The 19,986-nt window shown below is 35.4% G+C and overlaps 1 protein-coding gene and 1 long non-coding RNA gene across 3 annotated transcripts in view; one reads left to right on the top strand and one right to left on the bottom strand.

Annotated features, from left to right (window-relative positions):
- Nucleotides 1–19,986, top strand: part of LOC145674097 (inactive dipeptidyl peptidase 10-like) — a 398,407-nt gene that overhangs the window by 365,832 nt on the left and 12,589 nt on the right. For both annotated transcript variants that reach the window (XM_081743927.1, XM_081743924.1), the window contains exons 11-13: nucleotides 5,495–5,911; nucleotides 14,976–15,170; nucleotides 19,354–19,514. In XM_081743927.1, coding sequence (XP_081600053.1) covers nucleotides 5,495–5,911; nucleotides 14,976–15,170; nucleotides 19,354–19,514 — 773 coding nt within the window. The remainder of the gene's footprint in view (nucleotides 1–5,494; nucleotides 5,912–14,975; nucleotides 15,171–19,353; nucleotides 19,515–19,986) is intronic.
- Nucleotides 6,483–19,310, bottom strand: LOC145674106 (uncharacterized). The gene is made up of 3 exons (XR_014128876.1): nucleotides 18,426–19,310; nucleotides 9,096–9,162; nucleotides 6,483–7,143 (listed from the first exon to the last, which is right to left on the bottom strand). It is a non-coding gene; the product is annotated as an uncharacterized LOC145674106 (long non-coding RNA).

The following is a 19,986-nucleotide window of genomic DNA, read 5'->3' as shown; positions in this document are numbered from 1 at the left end:
ACGAACGTCCAACGACACATTTCTCGATGTTAATAGTCCTTTTTTCCTATTGAATGCTTGTTTAGCCTGTGCTATTCTGGAACTTACGTCGTTTTCACTTCTTCCGTCCAAGGTTATTAGACTTCCTAAATAGGAGAACGTCTTAACGTCTTCGATTTTCTCCATCTAGCCATACGTTTGGACCTTCCTGTCCTGCTCTTGTGCACTTTATAACTTTGGTTTTCTTCTTATTTGGTAATTTCCGCATTTAGCGTCATTTTAAAAGTAATACAGCATTCCAGTTTAGTGGTGTACACAGAATTTCATCATGTAGAAAAAAAGTTAAAGTGTTCGAGCTCATATCTTTTCATTATACTAATTTAGATTCGTCAGTCCAGAGTATCCCCTAACATTGTCCATCGTTCCAATCTTTATTTTGTTTTATTTTATTGGCCCAGGAGTATCTTTTCCCTGCTTGAAGGAATGATTTCTTTACCGCAATCCTATCCCAAGACCATAGATTTGAAGGCGCTGGGCCACCGCATTATTTGACACCGATTGGAAATGGTTCTTCTGGAGCGTTAATGTCTATTCCGTTTACTTTTTTCAGTGATCTTGTCCTCACTAAGAAATAGTTATCCTTGGACGATCAGTGCGTTTCCATGTAATATGCACCCCTTTGTGACTATCGTTCAAGAATCGAAGCACTGCTCCGCCCTATCACTAAGCATTTTTTTTTTGCAGAGAATGACTCTCTTCTTTCAAAATAATCACTTAAACACGTGCTTCGACTCTTACTTAACAGCTTCTCTTTCGCATTTTGTAATATTTACATATTCGTCACACTATTCAACTCGTTCACGCGAATGAATTGCCTATCACACATTTGCATCCAGTTATACCCATATTACGATACAATTGAATAGCGCATATACAACTGTTTGTTGAAGTAAAGAGATAACTAGGTATCACTGAAACGATGCACAATCAAACAAAGCGTGACGTTAATTGTTTATTTATTAGTTATCTGTTTATTGCCAAGCAGCTTTCCTCAATAAATTTGTTTGAATGCCATGAATTTTGGTATTCTTGTATGAACAAAGTTGTTTATTTATTTTTATTTTTATTTTATTTTTTTAAACGAGTTTAATGAGCATGATTTTGTAAGGACACAATATAATTTATCTGGAAAATTCTGAAAATCAATATTGTGCTCAGACTTTTAATAGCAATTGATTTTCTTTTACTTTTTCACACTTAGCAATTTCATTTTTCACTAATAGTTTTTTTTTTTTTTTTTTTTCGAAGTAGGCACATAACTAAGACCAAAATCAACTTATAGAAAAGCATGTTTAGAATTACAAGGTAATTGCCATTCTAGAGTAGTGATAAGCAAAGGGCAATGCCTTAGACGGTACATACCTTTAGGTTTCGAAGCAATCTCCATCAGCATCCGACACCTTTTGCCAAAGTTCTTGCTGCTACACAATACCCTGGAGATAAAACTTGGCGGTTTGGATGTAAAGAAGTACGTGAGTGTGTTACGCAGGTCTCCCTCATTTGCAAAGGATCTTCATGGAGGTGGTTGTCAAGGAATGAAAGAGGAGGCAATCTGTTGTCGCAAGGTCCGGTGAATATGGTACGTGGCACAGTGTCTCCCAGCCAAGTTGCTGAACGGTCTCCTGGGTCCTGTTTGCCACATGTGGCTTGCCATTTTCGTGCAAGAACAGCATACCCGTGCGATTCCCCAAGACCGACTACTTTTGCCATAATGCTGGGTGTATCCTTGGCAACTGCTGACAGTAGAAGTCAACAGCATTAGTCTAACCAGGTGGAAGAAGCTCGTAATGCACCACTTGCCGACAATTCCACCATACAGAAAGCATAATCTTTCGTGGGTGCAGAGGTGGTCTTGAGGTGCGAAGAACAGAGTGACGTGTGGCGACAACCAATGTCTGGTGCTCTTGGGAGTTTCATAGAGGACCAACTTTTCGTTAGCAGTGAGCAAGCGACCAAAGATGGGTGTGCTCAGGTTCCGAGTGAGCAAAGAAAAACAGTCTGTCACTCGTTGTTCCTTGTTGCTTGCGTACCCACTTGTGAAACACACGTGGACAAGCTGCTTCGATACCTCGACACTGGACAAACTATGACTACTTTGTGTGCGCAATGTGCCTGTATTTCTGAAAGTCATGGTTAGACTAACTCCCAATCGCTTTGCAGGCACGTACATCACTTAATTTTCTCTCTGTGAGCACATTAATGGGACGTCAAAAATAGCAAGAACTTTTTTTTTTGGTTACCTTGTATTTGGAAGAGAAAACATTTATGTGTTTTTATGGAGTTAATGATGAAAGACTTTAATACGACACTGATATCAAAGATAATTTTGTCATAGATGAAGGAAAGCTCCTTGAGATAACAGTTTAATCAACTAAACCCTGTTCGGCCTAAGCTCTAAACTGCGATAAACAAAGCCACGTGAAACTAAATCTCGCTGATTTGCTGTTAGCCTACCGACGCTTGTACTCCTCCTCAAAATAATTAATGTCATTTGCTTATTACTTTCACTATGAAGTTCCATATGAAACTACTACATTATTATAAATGACAAAAATATAATACGGATTATCTAATAAAACTGCAATCGAGTGTGGTTAATGAAACAACAGAAATAAACACTAAGCATGCGCAGTAATTGTGACGTCAATTCAACTGTGGCGGCGTGTTCTGCTTTCAAGCCTGAGAGATGGCTGACATGAATCCCGGTTCCGCGAGTGTTGTTGTGGAACACCAACAAGGGAAACATTTATTCACTAAGCAACAATTGTTTACCAGCAAAATTCAAATCTTTTTTTTTTAATCTTTCGAGTTTTTTCTTTCTTTTCCTCTGTTGATGTAAGTATCTGGACAACACAAGACAGTATTGTCAAAATACACGTGTATAATTTGCTCCTCCCCGTGGGAAATGGGAGTGATACGTCACTAGCCAATCGTATTTGTGACAAGCGGAAGGATGCAAATATTTTGTTTATCGGAGTTTAGAGCTTACGCTGAACAGGGAATAGCTAATCTACAGGACTAATATAAATCTACTGCTCCATGCTTTTAACAGAATAGAAGTCTGAAATCAACGTACTCTACAATATGATGTGCGTACAGCTTACGACGGTTCGTCTTAATCTCCATGACATATGAGGAATGTATCATATACATTAGAGCCTTGTGCTTCTTTACAAGTTCATGAATACTAATATGTTATGATGTGAAATGTTTTATCGTCTTTACTATTTCTTCTTGAAGAGCAGGTTCTCACACGCACATCTTTCCAAGGTACGCACGTTTTGTAGAATAGCAGAGGAATACTCGAGCCTCCGATACGTACGATACCTATTGTTGGAGGTCCCAGCAACAGCAAGGATGTCTGTTTTGTTGAGATTCCACACTGCGTTCATTCCTTTCTTTTATATACAGAAACCTCTGTTCATAAACTATTTACTTATTTAGCTATACCTACGTCGGAAAGGACACATATATAGCCCTTCCAGAAGGCCACAATTTTGGTTGATGTGAGAAATATGACGAATCACACCAGTCATAATTCCTTGCAAGTAAAAACACACTTTCGAATTATTCAAAACAATTGCCCTTCTGTGTACACACATGCTACTACCTAGTGATGGAATTTGTTATCATTAACGTGAAATGACCTTTTGTAGAATTTACCCAAAAATAGTATCATTAAAGTTTGCTTTGACAAACAATCAGCAATTTACAAAAGACAATACACATACTATTTCACTTTAAGTTAAAACACTTTCAAACTGAGCGCCCCATATCAAAGTACGTATGTGTATTTGTGTTAACTAAAAATTTGGTTAAACACTACTTCAAATTTATTGTGACTTGTGGGCTGAAATGAAAAATTAACGACACTATCTTGTTTTAATTTGTTGCTTGAATCCAAAGTTTTAAGTTTTCTTATAGTTAAACGTAAGTACTGGATTAATGATTCCATTGTTTAACTCGTTGCTACGATATATCAATATTATTTTACACAAAACAGTATTACTATGATTAATACGCTTGATTCGATTTTAATATATAGGACAAAAATACAGGACCAAGTACTGATCCTTGTGAAACACAGTTTATATTTATATTAAACGATACTTTGAGTCCTCTTCCATTTCAGAGGATCAAAGTATATTAAGTGTTTTCAAAAAATGTGTTGAACAATTGTGTCTACCTAGTATTGAACAATAAGTTATCTACCTAGACAGGAAGGAATGCAGATGGGCTCATCTGATCATGACTGTTTTTCAATGTAGTCCTATAGAGGTCGAAGCACCATCAGAGGAAAATTAGTCTTTGTCATGACCTGCAAACCACTGTGAAACAACCTGTTCGACCCCGTGCGGAACTTCTTCGAGGGTAGGGAATCATCATGTTTCTACTGCGTAGACTCCTGCTTCCTCTCAGGATACCAATGGTGGATCCAGGTTTCGTTTCCTTCACCAGTTGAGCCAGGAATTTGTCCTGGTCCTCCTGAAAGAAGTCCAACAAGTCTTGGGATGGTTGCATCCGGCACTGCTTCCGTGCAGGCATGGGCATCTTGGGGGACTCAACGACCACATACATTTGAAATGCCCAAGCGATCATGCAGAATCGTTAGGACGGATCCTTTATATTTGCCACATGCTGCTGTAATCTTTACGACCTTCATACGGCGATCTTGCAGGACCATGTTCTCAACTTTGTGGCACATTTTCATGGTGACTGCAACCGCGGATCTCCCGGAGTGGGAATCATCCTCAATGGACTCCCGTCCCCACTTAAATTGCTTTGACTAATATTTGTCCTGGAATTCTGACAGTGCTGCATATCCCGCTATACTTTCACCTCCCGCTCGTGGATTTCCTTTGGTGCCTTCCCCTATTTAGTGAGAAACTTGACGACCGAGCATTGCTCCAATTTCTGCAAATCCATTGTTCGCGACATCACAAAAATATCCGCTACACGGCGTAACACAAATACTCTTCTCACGGCCATTGCGTTGCTCCGACTGACCTCAAATTGCGCAGCGGGGTTCCCCATAGTGGCCTTGGTGTGTGTGTTAGGCGTCACTATTCCTCCCCTCCCTTCCTGTTTAGGTAGGTAACTTACTGAACGCTCGTCGTACGTAAATCAACATATGTATCAATTTATAGTTTTTTTTGTTTTTTCTTTGTTATTTTTTAAAGAATAACACAGTGAGTTAGGTATCTGAATTGTCATTTTAGCAGTTTCCTGAGTATTTTCACCGTGGCAAAGATTTTTTTACGTAAAAAATTTAGGACAAACTCTAATGTTTAATGTCAATTGTTAAAAGTTGTTTCTTTACAAACATAAAACTTTGTTCATTCATCTGTTGAATTTGAAGAGGAAAGATTTTTTTTTAAATAAACATAATCAAATAATAGCCTTTAATTCTTTAAAGCTATCTAAATATAGAACATGTAATCTTGTATTCTTACAGATATTACATCGCAGCTCCTGAATCGAAACCTGGCCAACGCCACTTATATCGGGTCGCAGACTTCAACGCTTCTACTCCAAAAATCAACGAGTGTCTCACTTGTGGTATAAATAATCTGACTGAGAAGACATGCACTTATTCCAGCGTACTGTTTAGTCCCAAGTACGACTATTATATTCACGAATGTTTGGGACCGGAACCGCCATTAGTCTCGTTGGTAGAAGCACATTCAAATACCTGTGTCGCCATATTGGACTATCATAGTAGAATTCGTGAACTCTTGGCCGAAATGGCGATGCCACAAGTAAAAACATTTCATGTGGATGTGAATGGTGGTAATAAGATGAATGTGCGACTACATCTACCGCCGGGATTTAGAGAACATGAAGAAATGACTTTCCCGTTGGTTCTACATGTGTAAGTATAAACAATACATTTTACTGTTGTATAGACTATACATCCAGGCTGGGCTTAGGAAGGATGGCACATCATGAAAGGTCTCACTTTATCACTTTCCAACGGTTTCACACTAAATTCTATCCTCTCCAGTTATCTAGTGGCTAGCGCTCTCGCCTTTGGTGCACTTAGTACCAAGTTCATAAACGCATTACGGTGTTTCGAATATGACCTTATACTGTAGGTATACGTATGGTTAAAAAAAAAATGCTAAACTTTAATAAACACTTGAAACCCTCTCTGAATACTAGTTTTAACTTACAGTAAAATTTTACCGTTGATAGCGGTGGTTATAACCTTAACCCTAAGTTCACTAAACGAAATTACAGAACTCTTTAAACCTTAATTTACACAATAAAAAAAAAACAAAAAACAAATGAAGACATACTGAATAAAGTAACTTTTAAACTCATTTTATTTTTCAGAGATTTGTCTTCTACAGATTCTATGTGTCGCTATCTTTCACGTCTCAACTTCTTGTATATGCCTTATATCTCTACAAATCACTCATTACAATCTTATATCCATAGCAACCATAACTCGGACTAGTCACCGTTGTCCGAGTGATTAGTAAATAACAACAATCTGTTTTAAAACATGAAAAGACAAACAATTCAATATTAATTAGTACATTTCTTTTTCTTTCTTTCTGGCTCATGCCATATTTAAAAGCACTTTTAGCTCTGAAGATTAAAACGTTATCCTTACATGGACTTGGAAAATTACTGCACTACTGTCGACAGTGATCAGCTTTCAGTGAAGGCCATAAGAAGTATTGGTGAAGTAACTTTATTATTAAGTAAGTTTTTGCGTTACTAGTAATCGTACTACATGCTAATGATTTGCGATCGTGTTTTGTGCTGGATTGTAAATCAGGATACGGTGGGAAGCTTGACGGTAGGCATTATTTTATCACTGGAGACAAACATGAATTTTGTAAATGCTAAAAGCTGTTCCAATTAGGAAATTAGATCATTGTCGCAAAATAGTAGTATTTGTGATTCATTTTTCTGATTTTTTTCTTTCTTGTGGAAATTGACTTGTTTATTGTGAATGGAGAGGAAGTTTAATTACCGAGCCTAAAATGAAACCTAAAATCAGGTGCAGTTTCCCACATTTTCCCAGACCTTCGTCAGTATTGTCAACATGTATCAGTAGTCGGAAACGTCCAATATGTCGCACAAAGCAAGAACCTGATAAGAAGAGAAATAAAGTCCTGTCTAATAAAATTATGACCCATTTATTAAAAAAAAAAGGAAAGAAAATAGCTGAGCGATAACATACTTTCTCTTCTTGTTTTAATAAGGAAAAAAGCATCACTATTTTATACACAGTCTATAAAGATATAGCTGTATTGTTGGTGTGTATTGGTAACTCATAATTATTAACCAAGAGAAAGGAGCATCCAAGTTTATTTTCGGAGGATTACATGTATGTACATATGAAACAGTCGAACAATAAACTTAGATACATCTTTCTCTTGACTAAAATGAATCACCAAACCAATACACACCAATGAAGTTACGGAATAACTATGAAGTTACGGAGTCCACTCGCTTGCCATTTAAAGTATAAGTGTAGTAATTAATTATTTAGTTCCCAAAACAAGATTCAAATGCTCTTTGTCGATACTTTTTATTCTTGTTGCTTAGGAGGATGTCTGGTATTTTATAGCATATCCGTATAGTAGGTTATTTAAAAAAAAAAAAAAATTCTTCAAACTGACATGTTAGATTCAGATTGTCGAATAGATAGCGCTATATGTAACATTAAATTAGTCACTATTGTAGGGTTATCCTACAAAATCCAACACTGAAAAAAAAATAGTATGTTACTATCGAAAAAAAAAATGAGAAAATTGATCATGACTTATTTATTGTCTCTTCTTTCGCTCCACTCGTAAAAATAACTACAGTTTATACCTCCTATACGATATGATACGATAGTCTGTACAATAGTAGATAAATTACTACCTCTTCTTAATTACAGAATTGAATAAATTTTATTTTTTATTTTTTCTCTGGGGATGAACTTGAAAATAAATCAATAAAAGATATCCGAATCTACGAGAAAAAAATGGAAATTCAATCGTTTCGATGCTCTGTGCATACATTGCCCAAATTCCAGCCCTGGCTACATTGTTACTGTCTTAATTTTTAGTCCTGGCTACATTGACACTGTCTTAATTTGTATATAGCCATAATTAACACTGTTTTTATTCACATTTAATATCCTATATTTTACCAAATATGGTTTTACATCGTGAAGTGTAAAAAGAAGTGTATGAGAATAAAACATTCTGCATAAATAAATCAAGTAATTTCGACAATTTTAGTGACAACGGAAACTGGAATTTCGGTTCCAAAGAGTGTAGCTACTAAAGTCTTTCCAGCCTTAGAAAAGAGTAGATGTAAACAAACCCATCTGACTACCAGTGAGTCGATGACTAGTAATTAGTGGTTGGTCTCACTGCACTAATATCCTACCGCAATATAATCCCTACTAAAATAATAATTTCAAATGAAGATATCTGAATTTATCCTGCATTTTGTGATAATAAACGCAATATAGCCTACACAATATTTAACAACAGATGTAGCTTTATTTTTATCTCACCCGTACTTGGACAGATAGTATTTACTGCGCATGAGTATGCGTTCGTGCTCCGACTCCGCTCATTTGAAGTTGTAAAATGCAGAGTTTCATAGCAACGATAAGTGACAATTATCCATCTTCGTCTCGCATTATAAAACACAATAGATGTCAACCGCTTAAAAGTGTTGCGAAAGTCATCGTGTTAAACGTTTTTAAGAAACTTTGTGTAACATATGATACTGCAGAAATTGACGACATTGTCAGATTCACAAGGGAGCTTACAGGTGTTTCTGCCTCAAGTGTAAGCTAGCAGATGATCTTGCTGTTCTTGTCTTTCGCTGCCAAAGTATGTGCGAGCCGCGGAGTAATACATTTCTCTTTCTTTACTTGTACTTTGTTCTAAGGCTGGAAAGAGAATAGATAAAGAGAAAATGTAGGCCAATATACATGCAATTCGTAATTATTTCATGCAATATGTTTTCTTACATTTAGAAATGAAGGCGGTAATAACAATCAATATAGCAAATAAAACAGAAAGCTTCATACTCACCGCAAAAGTCCCACAAACTAAGTAGTGCTTTCGAGGAACTCGATTTTCATCTTCAGCTTACTTGCGTCTGAAAAAGGTTATAAAATAAAAACATGTAGTAAAAAGTGAAAAGTATAAAAAGCGACTCGAAGTAGATGTACATTTCACGTCAAAAAATATACTATGACACATGATATTATTATTGTTCATTTACGTTTGATGGAGAAAACACAACTACAATTTGTTCACGTGCATTTAATGAAAAAGTAAAACTATGATTTGTTCATGTATGTTTAATGCAAAAATTATGACTGAACCCAAAATTAAGGACTCTTTTTAATACATAAATTAAATCCTGATTTTAATCTTGACGAAGATGAAATTTACTCAATTTGGAGTGTTCTGTTTACTTCATGCTGCTCCCTGTTGGAAAGAAAGAGAAATGCCAACAATGAATTGCGAACACTCAACAGTGACTAGCTATAATGTGTGTTATGATGGTCCATTAGCCATAAGATATACTATTGACCTGAAGTGTATATCGCCTTCAAATCATTTTTTATCCTTTTCACCTTTCATATTTTTACCTTTATAACCTTTTTCAGGCGTAAGTAAGCTAAATATAAATGCAGTGTTCCTCGATAAAAAAAATACTTAGTTTTTGAGACCTTTACGGTGAGTATAAAGCTTTCTATTTTATCTTCTATATTGATGTTTCCTTACATTTGATCAATTCATCCTTAAATTTCTTATTTAAGGAGTTTAGACAAATTTTCTCTTTCAATACAATGTTTATAGGTCAACGCAAAATATAGCTATTGTAAGTTCCATATCTAACACGTTTCTTTGGATTCAATTGGAAACAAACGCCGAAAGTGCTGGTAGAAGCAAGTCATGCTTGGCCCGTTCATTACCTTTAAACATGTTATATAATAGCAATGCTTAGGGGTCGTAACAAGAAAAATAAAATTTGTGATTCATTGCAATTCCAAGTAAGAATTGATAAACCTTAAATAAGGGAACATGTTCGCACAATCAAGGACTGTCGTACTATACCAGGAACAACTACGCTCATGAGTATTGTTTTGCTTACTTGAAATAATGGATAATAATAGTATTGCAAACAAAAAAGAAGAATCTGACGAATAGATTACCATTGAAACATCAAATGAATAAAACATCCCGACTCGAAAAAGCATGCTATTTTGAAACATAACTTTTACAGGAAAAATTTATCTTATAAATACATACATACATTAAAGTTACGCAGTTCTAAATCTTGTTGTTCATATTGTAAACGTTAACAATATCACATTTTGCTATTCTGCAAACTCATGATAATGGTAGTGAACGCAAGAACAAATCTACGCTATAGCAACAGGAAAAATTGAAGTACAATATGTATAAAATCGTTGTTACTATTACGGCGATTTCCTGAATTCATTTTTCAATAATACTCTCTTATGTAAACTTCTGTCGTGTTCCATCTTTCCCGACTATAGTTTCAGATGGTTTTTCCACTAGAATTATCAAGGATATCTTAACACATTGGACTTTTGACATCTCTGTAGCAATCATAGTAGCGATTTCTTCATATGACGAAGAAAATAGCCTGTTTATTCTCTTTTGTGCATCTCCAAGTAAGATTTATAATATTCTAAATCTTGCATTTTCTAGGAAGGGGGAGGGGCAGAAGTCCCAAGGCTGCCTTACTGCGTTGAAGCTCCATATCTTCTGTTCTGCAAGTGTACAACACCGTTCAACATTCAGTTGTTATCGACGGTACAAGAATTTTTTTTAAGAGTCTCTATCACTGCGAAATTAAAATACCGCTAATTTTACAGTAATTATGTGATATCTTCAAATAGATAAAAAAGATAATCAAAGATTGGATCAAGACCTCCCTAGACGATGTTATTTTGCATGAGGTACTGTTATCACGAGTCACCTAGTAGCTTTTCGTTTGCTGTTATTTAGAAACGCGAAAATAATGCCGATTTTCTAAATGGCTGGAAATCGAAAGCAGATAAATGAGTCGTGATAACGGTATCTCACGCAAAATAATACTATCTAGGGAGGTCATGTTCCATTTTTCGATTATCTTTGATCTATTTGAAGATATCACATAATTACTGTAAAATTAGCGGTATTTTAATTTCGCAGTGATAAGGTCTCTTAATAAAGCCGAGCACACACGAATGTAGCGAGGAACGGAGGAAGCCAGGGGAAGCTGTGCGTTTCACCCGTTCCATTCACTGTATTGGGCGTACTGGAATTCATCGCTTCACACAGTTCAGTTAGTTACTGCAATTTTAATATGCTAATGAACAATTGTGGTTGGAAGTTCAAAGCACAATTAGTAAATTTAACTGCCTATAACTTGGGAAACCAAAGTCTGCATAACATAATATTTCACACGCTTATGTTGTAGGTCTAGGTCTACTATCACGCCCAGTTTGCTTCCCATCAGATGAGTTCGGAGTATGAATTTTTGATTTCCGAAAATGTAACTCAAAATTTGGTTGCCCATAATTCAGGAACCGAAAGCCTACACAACATATAACAGGTCAAATTCTACCACAATGCAAAGTTTGATGATCCCGATCGGATGACTTCAGTTGAAGTTGAAGTGATATATATATATATATATATATATATATATATATATATATATATATATGTGTGTGTGTGTGTGTGTGTGTGTGTGTGTGTTCCGTTAGTCAGTCACCTTTTACTATTACTGAAGCGCTCTCTGATAACAGTCATTTTCGATCATTACTATACATCTCCCCTCCCCAGTCTTGGGAAGTAACGTAACGCAAGTAACGCGTTACTTGTAACGCGTTACTTTTTAAGTAACGTTTCCTAGTAACGCGTTAGATTTTTCCCAAAGTAACTGTAACGGTAACGCGTTACAAATTTTTGAGTAACGTACCTAGTTTCCGTTACTTTTTTCGCGTTACATTTCGGATGAATAACTACAATACATGTTTATTTTTTTTCGGAAACAAATTTTTCTTTCCTGTAAGTGAATTTCTCAGAATGGAACAAAGGAGCATGAACTACGTATGTCAGTGACCAACAATCGGTCACTGACACACAAAGAAACAGATAAGATCATAATGCCACTTGCTGTTTTTGTAAGATGAGGACGGCCTCAGGGAAATCATATGTACTGATTGCAAGCACCTGGAAGATTTTGTGGTAGATTTTGACAGCTCCAAATCAATACATTCAAGGAGTGAACTACGACTGCAATGGTACCGGTAGTCTATTTTACTTTGATTGGTGTTGTTTTTATAAAGATAGAAAATGAAAATATTTTATCGTTCGAACATTTAAAAGAACACTTTTTCTTAAAAGCTGAAGATCATGGTGGACAGAATTTAAAAGTAAAGTGGGGTCTCGGTGGGAAATATGTATCAACAACTAGCGTGCCATAATTAACAATATACAGTTGGGGTTAATATGAATAAACTTAGTTATGATGAGCAGGCCTACTTTATTGATGTAATGTTGATGGTATGTAATATTAGAGTTCTTTAGATCAGTTTGCGTATCTGAAAGTCCCGTTGATTGTAGAGTTTCGAACAACAAGCTTTAAAAAGCATATATCGATTTTAGAGTTACTGGCAAGTTTTGATTCACACCCAGTTCATCTGTTCTCATTTAATTAATTGTAGTGTAATGTTTCTCTATATTCTGTATTTTAAATTTAACATAACAACATTGTTATTATTATATAATTAGTTTAACAGAATAATAATAAGCAACCATTTTTTCTAATGCATAGGGATGGGCACCAGTGAAGTTAAAAATCGACTTGAATTCAAGTCGAGTTTCAAGTCGAGTCAAAGGTTATATTCTCAAATCGAGTTCCGAGCCGATTCACTGTTTTTGGCGTCGAGTTTCGAGTCGACTCGAGTTTGATAAATGGCTCGCTCGTTTTAACTCGTTTTGAAATCATGGCCTGATTACACTGGAAAGAGAAAGCCATGAGAAATATAAGACAAGCAGTAATATGGAATACTTTTAGTGTTGCTCACGAAAGAGGACACTGCTCGCATCTCGTCTCGCCTCGATAGCGAGACCACAAGAGATTTTTTTTATAACAAGCTCAGCGATGGCTCGAGCCGGCTCGCTAAGGGGTTGACTCGAGTTGACTTGGTTGGAATGAGCCATCTGCTCGGTTCTGCTCAACTGAGCCAAAGGCTCTAGCTCACTTCTCGGTTCGGGTCGATAGTAAATGAGCTGTGAGCCGAGCTGCTCGAGTCGTTGGCAATTATAAACCTGGGCCGACCAGTTTTGAGGATATTTGGCCAGTGCCTTATAACTTTTAAAAATGTTTGGCTCGAGCCCGAATACTCAACCAAGACCCTCAACCCAAATTCAGAAGCTCGTGAGCAATGTCCTTGACTCTTAGACTTCACGACTACCGAGGTTAGCAATCAACTACTTTATTAGTATCCAAATACAAATGTTTATACACATCTTTAATGTTTATACACAGTGTTGTTATAAATAATAATAATAATAATAATAATAATAATAATAATAATAATAATAATATAAGTCGTAGTAGTAGTAGTAGTAGTATCATTGATAATAATTTTATTGTTTATGTAAGATACTTGAAGAGAGTACTCGAAACTACACACCAGATTTGGCTCGACTCGACTCAAAACTCGACCCGAAATCGAGTCGAGTTGAAGGAAATCTTTAAAGCCGTTTTCTCGGCTCGAGCTCAAAGATGTATGTTTCTAGTCGAATCGAGCTTCAAACAAAACTCGCTCGTGCTCATCCCTACAAGTAACGCAGTATGGCATTTTAGTCTATGTTACATTATATGAAAATGTTCATATAGCTGTCAAGTAAAAATTTGTCCTTGCATTTACATAAAGCCATTCAGAACGTACAATAATAATAATAATAATAATAATAATAATAATAATAATAATAATAATAATAATAATAATAATAACAGAGGTAGTAATAGTAGTACGGAAAATTGAAGTAATAAGATTTTTTCACATATTCAAAGTTTCGGACCTAAAAGTAACGCGTTGAAGTAAAGTAACAGTTACTTTCTTGAGGCAAGTAACGCGTTAGTAACGCGTTACATTTTAAGAGAAAGTAAAGTAACTTGTAACGCGTTACATTTTTACAAGTAACTTACCCAACACTGCATCTCCCTTTCCCTCTCCAATGTTGCAGGGCTCAATTTCGATTTAAACGGCATCGGAAGTGTCACTGTTCATCTCAGAGACCTCGAAAACTATGGATTCGGTATTAATATCGGTTATTTTCGATCATTTTTATATATGTCCCTGTCCCACTCCCCTACGTTGTACAGTAAGGGACACTTCTGAATGGTGCACCCATACGAAAATTTACGGGCAAAAGTGTACCATCCAGAAGTGTCCTTAACTGTACCGTCAAAGTGAAGTGATAGAAACGATCCTAGGTCCGAACTACATCTGTGATGGAAATTTGATCGAGATCGGTCGGGTGGTTCAAGAGGTATGGAGTCACAAACATAGTTACTCCCATTTATATGTATGAAAATGATGATAAATAAAAATAGTGTTTTGACTTTTCTGTGAAAAATCAGATGAAGGACGAAAAGATAGAAGGAAAAAATATATAAAATAAACGTGACGCCACAGAGCAAGACTGATGTTGCGTAAATGGAAAATAAATTAAAAGTTTTGATCATTGGAATTTTGCCATCTAAGCATAAAGTAACGTAATGTTGTCCTATTTTTTTATTTTTATGTTTTTGTTTTTGTTTTTTGTTTAGATAATGAAAATTGTTAATTTTCAAATTTCATGTCTATATTTCTATCCTCATTTAATGGTGAATGTTTAATTATAAATACTAACATTTAAATTTGATTTTAGGTATGGAGCTCCAGGTACACAACTGGTAACAGATAAGTGGGGAATTGAATGGGGTACATATTTAGCAAGTCAAAGGAATTTTATCTATGTGCAGATAGACGGCAGGGGATCTGGATTCCGAGGAGACAAATGGCTACACCAAGTTTATCATGATTTAGGCAACGTTGAAGTGCTTGACCAAATCGCTGTTATCAAGTAAGTTTAAATTTATTTTGTTCTTATGGGAGCACAGTATAACGTTGCGAAAATTATGCTTCTATTGTTGATTTAGTGTCTAAACTAACAATGGTGTGGGCATTGTTGAAGCGAGCGATTCACCCTCTCACTAAATTAAAATTGAATATTTACGAAATTTATGATTCATACTTTTTAAATTTTCAGAGGGAAGGAGTTCGGTCTCTAGTTCTCAATTGATTTTAAATCCAAGTAGTGGGAAATCTCAAGCACAGGAAATTACGGAAAAGAATCAAAGAAGTATACATAATATTGTATCAATAACTCCATGCGGAGTAAATGTTTGTGAAACCTTGAAGAAAATGTACTACATGTTACACCAAAATCGACTGGTAATAACGGAAATTAGTGTGGAACATATTTTCTAAATGGAAATAGAAGAGGAAGAGTAATCCACCCACGTGAGAGGACTGAATTCAAAACTTACTCTTGGTTGATTTCCACTCCAAATACTGGGGTTTACGAAAAAGAGTCGAACAAAATGTACATTATTTATATGAAAATCAAAAGAAATTTATAATATTTATCGTGAAATTCTAGAAGAATCAAGATGGTGGCTAGGAAGATAAATTCAATCCACTGCTTTATTCTCTACTAATTTAATCTCAATGTTATTCTCATACAACATACTGTAACAGTAAATCATTGTCTTAGTGTATCATTATCAATGGTTCTTGCGCTTTTTTAAGTTATGGTGAAAACAAGAGTAAACAAGACCAAACTTGAGCGGTAAAACAGGACTAAACTTCGACACATATCCGAAATTATATTAAACCTAAGTAAAAACGTTCAAGTTGTAACGTTATTTCTTCCGTTACAATCCCTGATTCCAAATTATATATTGAATATTTATATACTACGTAAGATTATGATAAAATCACACCTCGAGTATACACTTCAGAATATATATTTGTAACCATACGGTTCAGCTCAGTCAATTTTAAGAAGAAAATTTTAACTTTTTGAATGAACCTCGCATAAAAGCACTCTCAAGAATTTTTCTCTCAGCCAACAAACGAATATGCATATATGTATGTGCGTTTTGACTGCGACGGAGATCGCAGAATTCCTCTCTCCTTCCCATATTTGGAGCTAAAATTCAGCACAATGGACAATAGTCGTCTCAAAACATTCCTGTCTATGGGCTGTCATAGCTATTTTTAGCTTCTGACATCACCAAACTGCGTAGCAAACTGATTCTTTTGCCGAGCAACACGACAAGACGGGGAGAAAAGGTGCTTTAGTCTGACTTACACATACGGGGAAGCAACCACGTTGAATTTAGTGCGCGCGACTGAAATGGAAACACAAGTTGAAATAACATTTAATTCTTGTTAGTACGAAACGTAACTCTAGAACCAATGCCGTGATAATGAAGATGATCACCAATTTTAAAGTATTTGTCTACAAGTAAAAGCAAAAGTCATTACAGCGACATGGAGTAAGCCAGCAGCAAAACCACTAGTTCATCAAAAGAAGATGAAAGGAAACCAACCCGCAACCTTTTGGACATACCCTCTGGAGCCGCCAATGACAATTCCTCTTCGACTGTCACAGTGAGTAAAAAGTGTTAGTGAATAACAAAAATCAACCATGTGACGAAATATAACGAATAATTCGTGTCAACCGCGACTTCCGCGTCTTTCGTATTAAATGGGCCTAAAATATTGGTTATATAAAGTGAAGTGCTACCGCTTATGTAATTTTTATTCATGAAGTTCAAGTGTTAATTAAAAGAAAAATCCAAAAGTTGAGTATCCTTTCAAAATAACAATCATGATCTAAATTCATATATGTTAATTTTAAGGAACAACTTAATTCATTTTTCTTTACAGCACGAGTGATTAGCGCCTATGCAACTTAATAATTCATACATTAATAAATTGCATTAGCGCTAAAGAATACAATTGGAGTTAACTTTGTGCCGGTTTCCCGAAACGTTCTGACCGAACTCTGAACCTGTTGTCCAGCGGCTATATGGTCAGTTGCAATGGTCGATCGAACCCACTAGTTAATGCTAAAGAAGACATTCGAGCGGTGGAGAATCGAACCCCAGACCATAGTAAAAGAGTAAGCCCACTTTGGGACCGTAGGACACAAACCACATACAGTAATAAAAGGGTTTATCCCAAAAGGGAGTGAGTAAAATTGAACTCAATACTCTAGTATATGGTTAATCCCTATGTGAGACGTACCTGGATCCAACCCTAATACTGTAATAAATGGCTAAGCCCTTCACAGGGACCAAACTACTGTTATAAACGGCTTCTCCCGAACGGGAACCAACGAGAATTGAACCCAATACTGTAATATATTTCGTACTACATATCGAATTTGTCACATTGAAAAAATGAACAATCACATTCCTACAAGATGGTTCTTCGTTCTATCTTTTTCTAGTTACCATATCAACAAAATAAACGGGTTATCATAGCAACGAAAAACAAGAAATACATCGATATAATATAAAATATTTAAAATTATTTCTTTATATATTTTTCTTCTTCTTCTTCTTAACAGCTTGTGCCTTTTAAATAGCGCTTTTGCCCGTAAATAGAAACAATATTTAGAAGTACATTTAAAATATACATTATCATTGTACAGTATCGTTATTCTGCGACGTCAAGCTCACTTACATCTTAACTACCGTTACGTCATAAAAAAAATTCTATTAGTAACTTCGTGTGAAAATAATTAATGAATTTCCTCTATATGTATAAATCAGATCTGAACACAAAATATGAATCAAGATAACATTCCTATTAGTAATACTCAACTCTGAATCATCTTTTCCCCTTTTTTTAAAAGCTCTAAAATTATTCCTTTCGAAATCAGTAACAATCTATTGTATCTAAGGTAAACTGCAGTGAGATCAACTTCTAATTATACTAAACTGACTCTTGTTTATGACTATTAAACTCAGAAATGAATCTAAATATTTTGTCCAGAATTTCAGTGGAAATCCTTCCTTTATCAGTGGCTTATTTTTTATATATTTATTTTTATATAAACACTATACTGCTGGTTTAATTGCATCTTACGGCTTCCATTACATAACGAAAAAAAATTGCCAGTATGGTTGAGCTGACTGCAACATTTTAGAGATACATATATATATACCATACTATGGTGGATAGTATTTAACAAATATAATAACTTCAAATACACTAATATTTCTATATTTGTTACAAACTATACTCCTATTGTTATTCTTACCTTTAACTCATCTGGGGAAATCGTTTCCAAAGCTAACAGGAATTGTTGCAGGTGCATTCCAACAAATTTCCGCACCTAATCACATTGTGGACAGAACTTCAATTCAATGAAGATCTGAATATTTGAATTGTAGCAGATTGAAGAAACATGTAGTGTGACCGGACGATTCGCGTTCTTGTCTGTTTCAGTGGTGCAAGGTGCCAAGTGCACAGAAAACCCTAAGGAAACGTTTCATCCGCCATGTGGAGAGTATAGTTCAAGTTGCAAGAATTTTCCTAATGGTATGAAGGTGTTTCTTGTGCCATAATTTGGGCTCAGGCAGGCAGATAAATGTGAACATGAAGCAACATATTTATTTGGACATTCTCATTGGTCACATGTTAGAATTTCTCCAAGATCTTTATGATGAATCAGCAGTAGATGCTCCCATTTTCCAAGATGATAACTGCCAAAATCACAGAGTTCAACTGGATATTGTGTTTGTATATGGTTTGAGGAACATTCAGACACTTGGCTTACGTAGACCTCAAACTTAAATCCAATTGAAAATCTAAGGAATTATTTGGAGCAGCTGATGAAACGAGAAAAATATCACTATGCGTTGCTGAAACTTCCCAATCTGTTTAATCAAGAGTGAATTCACGTTATTGTGACGTATCCGGAACATTTTGTAGACTCGCTTCCAAACAGAATCCAAACAGTAATCCAGACGAATTGTGGTGTTACTCGGTATTAGGTAAGTTCTAAGGGACTGATTAATATTTTATACAATATGCTTAACTATAACAAAATGCTATGGATCTTATTGTATTAAATATTGTTACATAGAGATACCTTAATACATTGTTGTGGTTATAGTTTCTCCAACAAATGTATATTGGTAAAATGTGATTATTGTATGTTAATTCAATTGTTGCTATTGTTACAGGTACCTTAAGAAACATGTGAAGTTTGTTGACAAGGATAAAGTAGCTGTGTGGGGATGGGGCTATGGTGGCTACCTTACAGGAATGATATTAATTAAGGACACAGAGAAGGTTTTCAACTGTGGAATAGCTGTGGCGCCGATTGCAAGCTGGTTACATTACGGTAAGTTATAATATAATAGCTGACACTAAAGTATTGTATGTTATAGTAACAAAAGGTTTTTTTCTTGTCTCTAAAAGTACTTTGAAAATAGTTTCCGACACTGGTGTTGTTTTAAACGTATATCAAGCTGCATCACTTATCTAGATCCACCGGATTTTCTCGCTCAACTGTTGGTTATCAAATTCTGCTGTGAGACTGATAGAATTCTATTTTAAAACCGTAAACAAGTTCTATTCTTTAGTCATAAATGTAGATTGAACTTAAGCTACTGAATCTTAGCATACATCGAGTTACTAATAACATTTATTTATATATCATATACAGGGTGTTAGTGAACTATACCGACAAACTGTAACAGATAATTCGTCATAATTCATCAAAATAAGTGAAAAAGTTCATATGAAGCTATGGGGAAAATGCATAATTTCAGATTTAGAGATGTTCAAAATCGAGGATAAGCTAAATTTCAACA

Source organism: Thermobia domestica, chromosome 2 (assembly GCF_964235325.1).
Source record: "Thermobia domestica chromosome 2, izTheDome1.hap1.1, whole genome shotgun sequence".
NCBI lineage: Eukaryota > Metazoa > Arthropoda > Insecta > Zygentoma > Lepismatidae > Thermobia > Thermobia domestica.
Note: the sequence above shows the minus strand (reverse complement) of the source record. Positions and strands in the feature narration are given on the sequence as shown.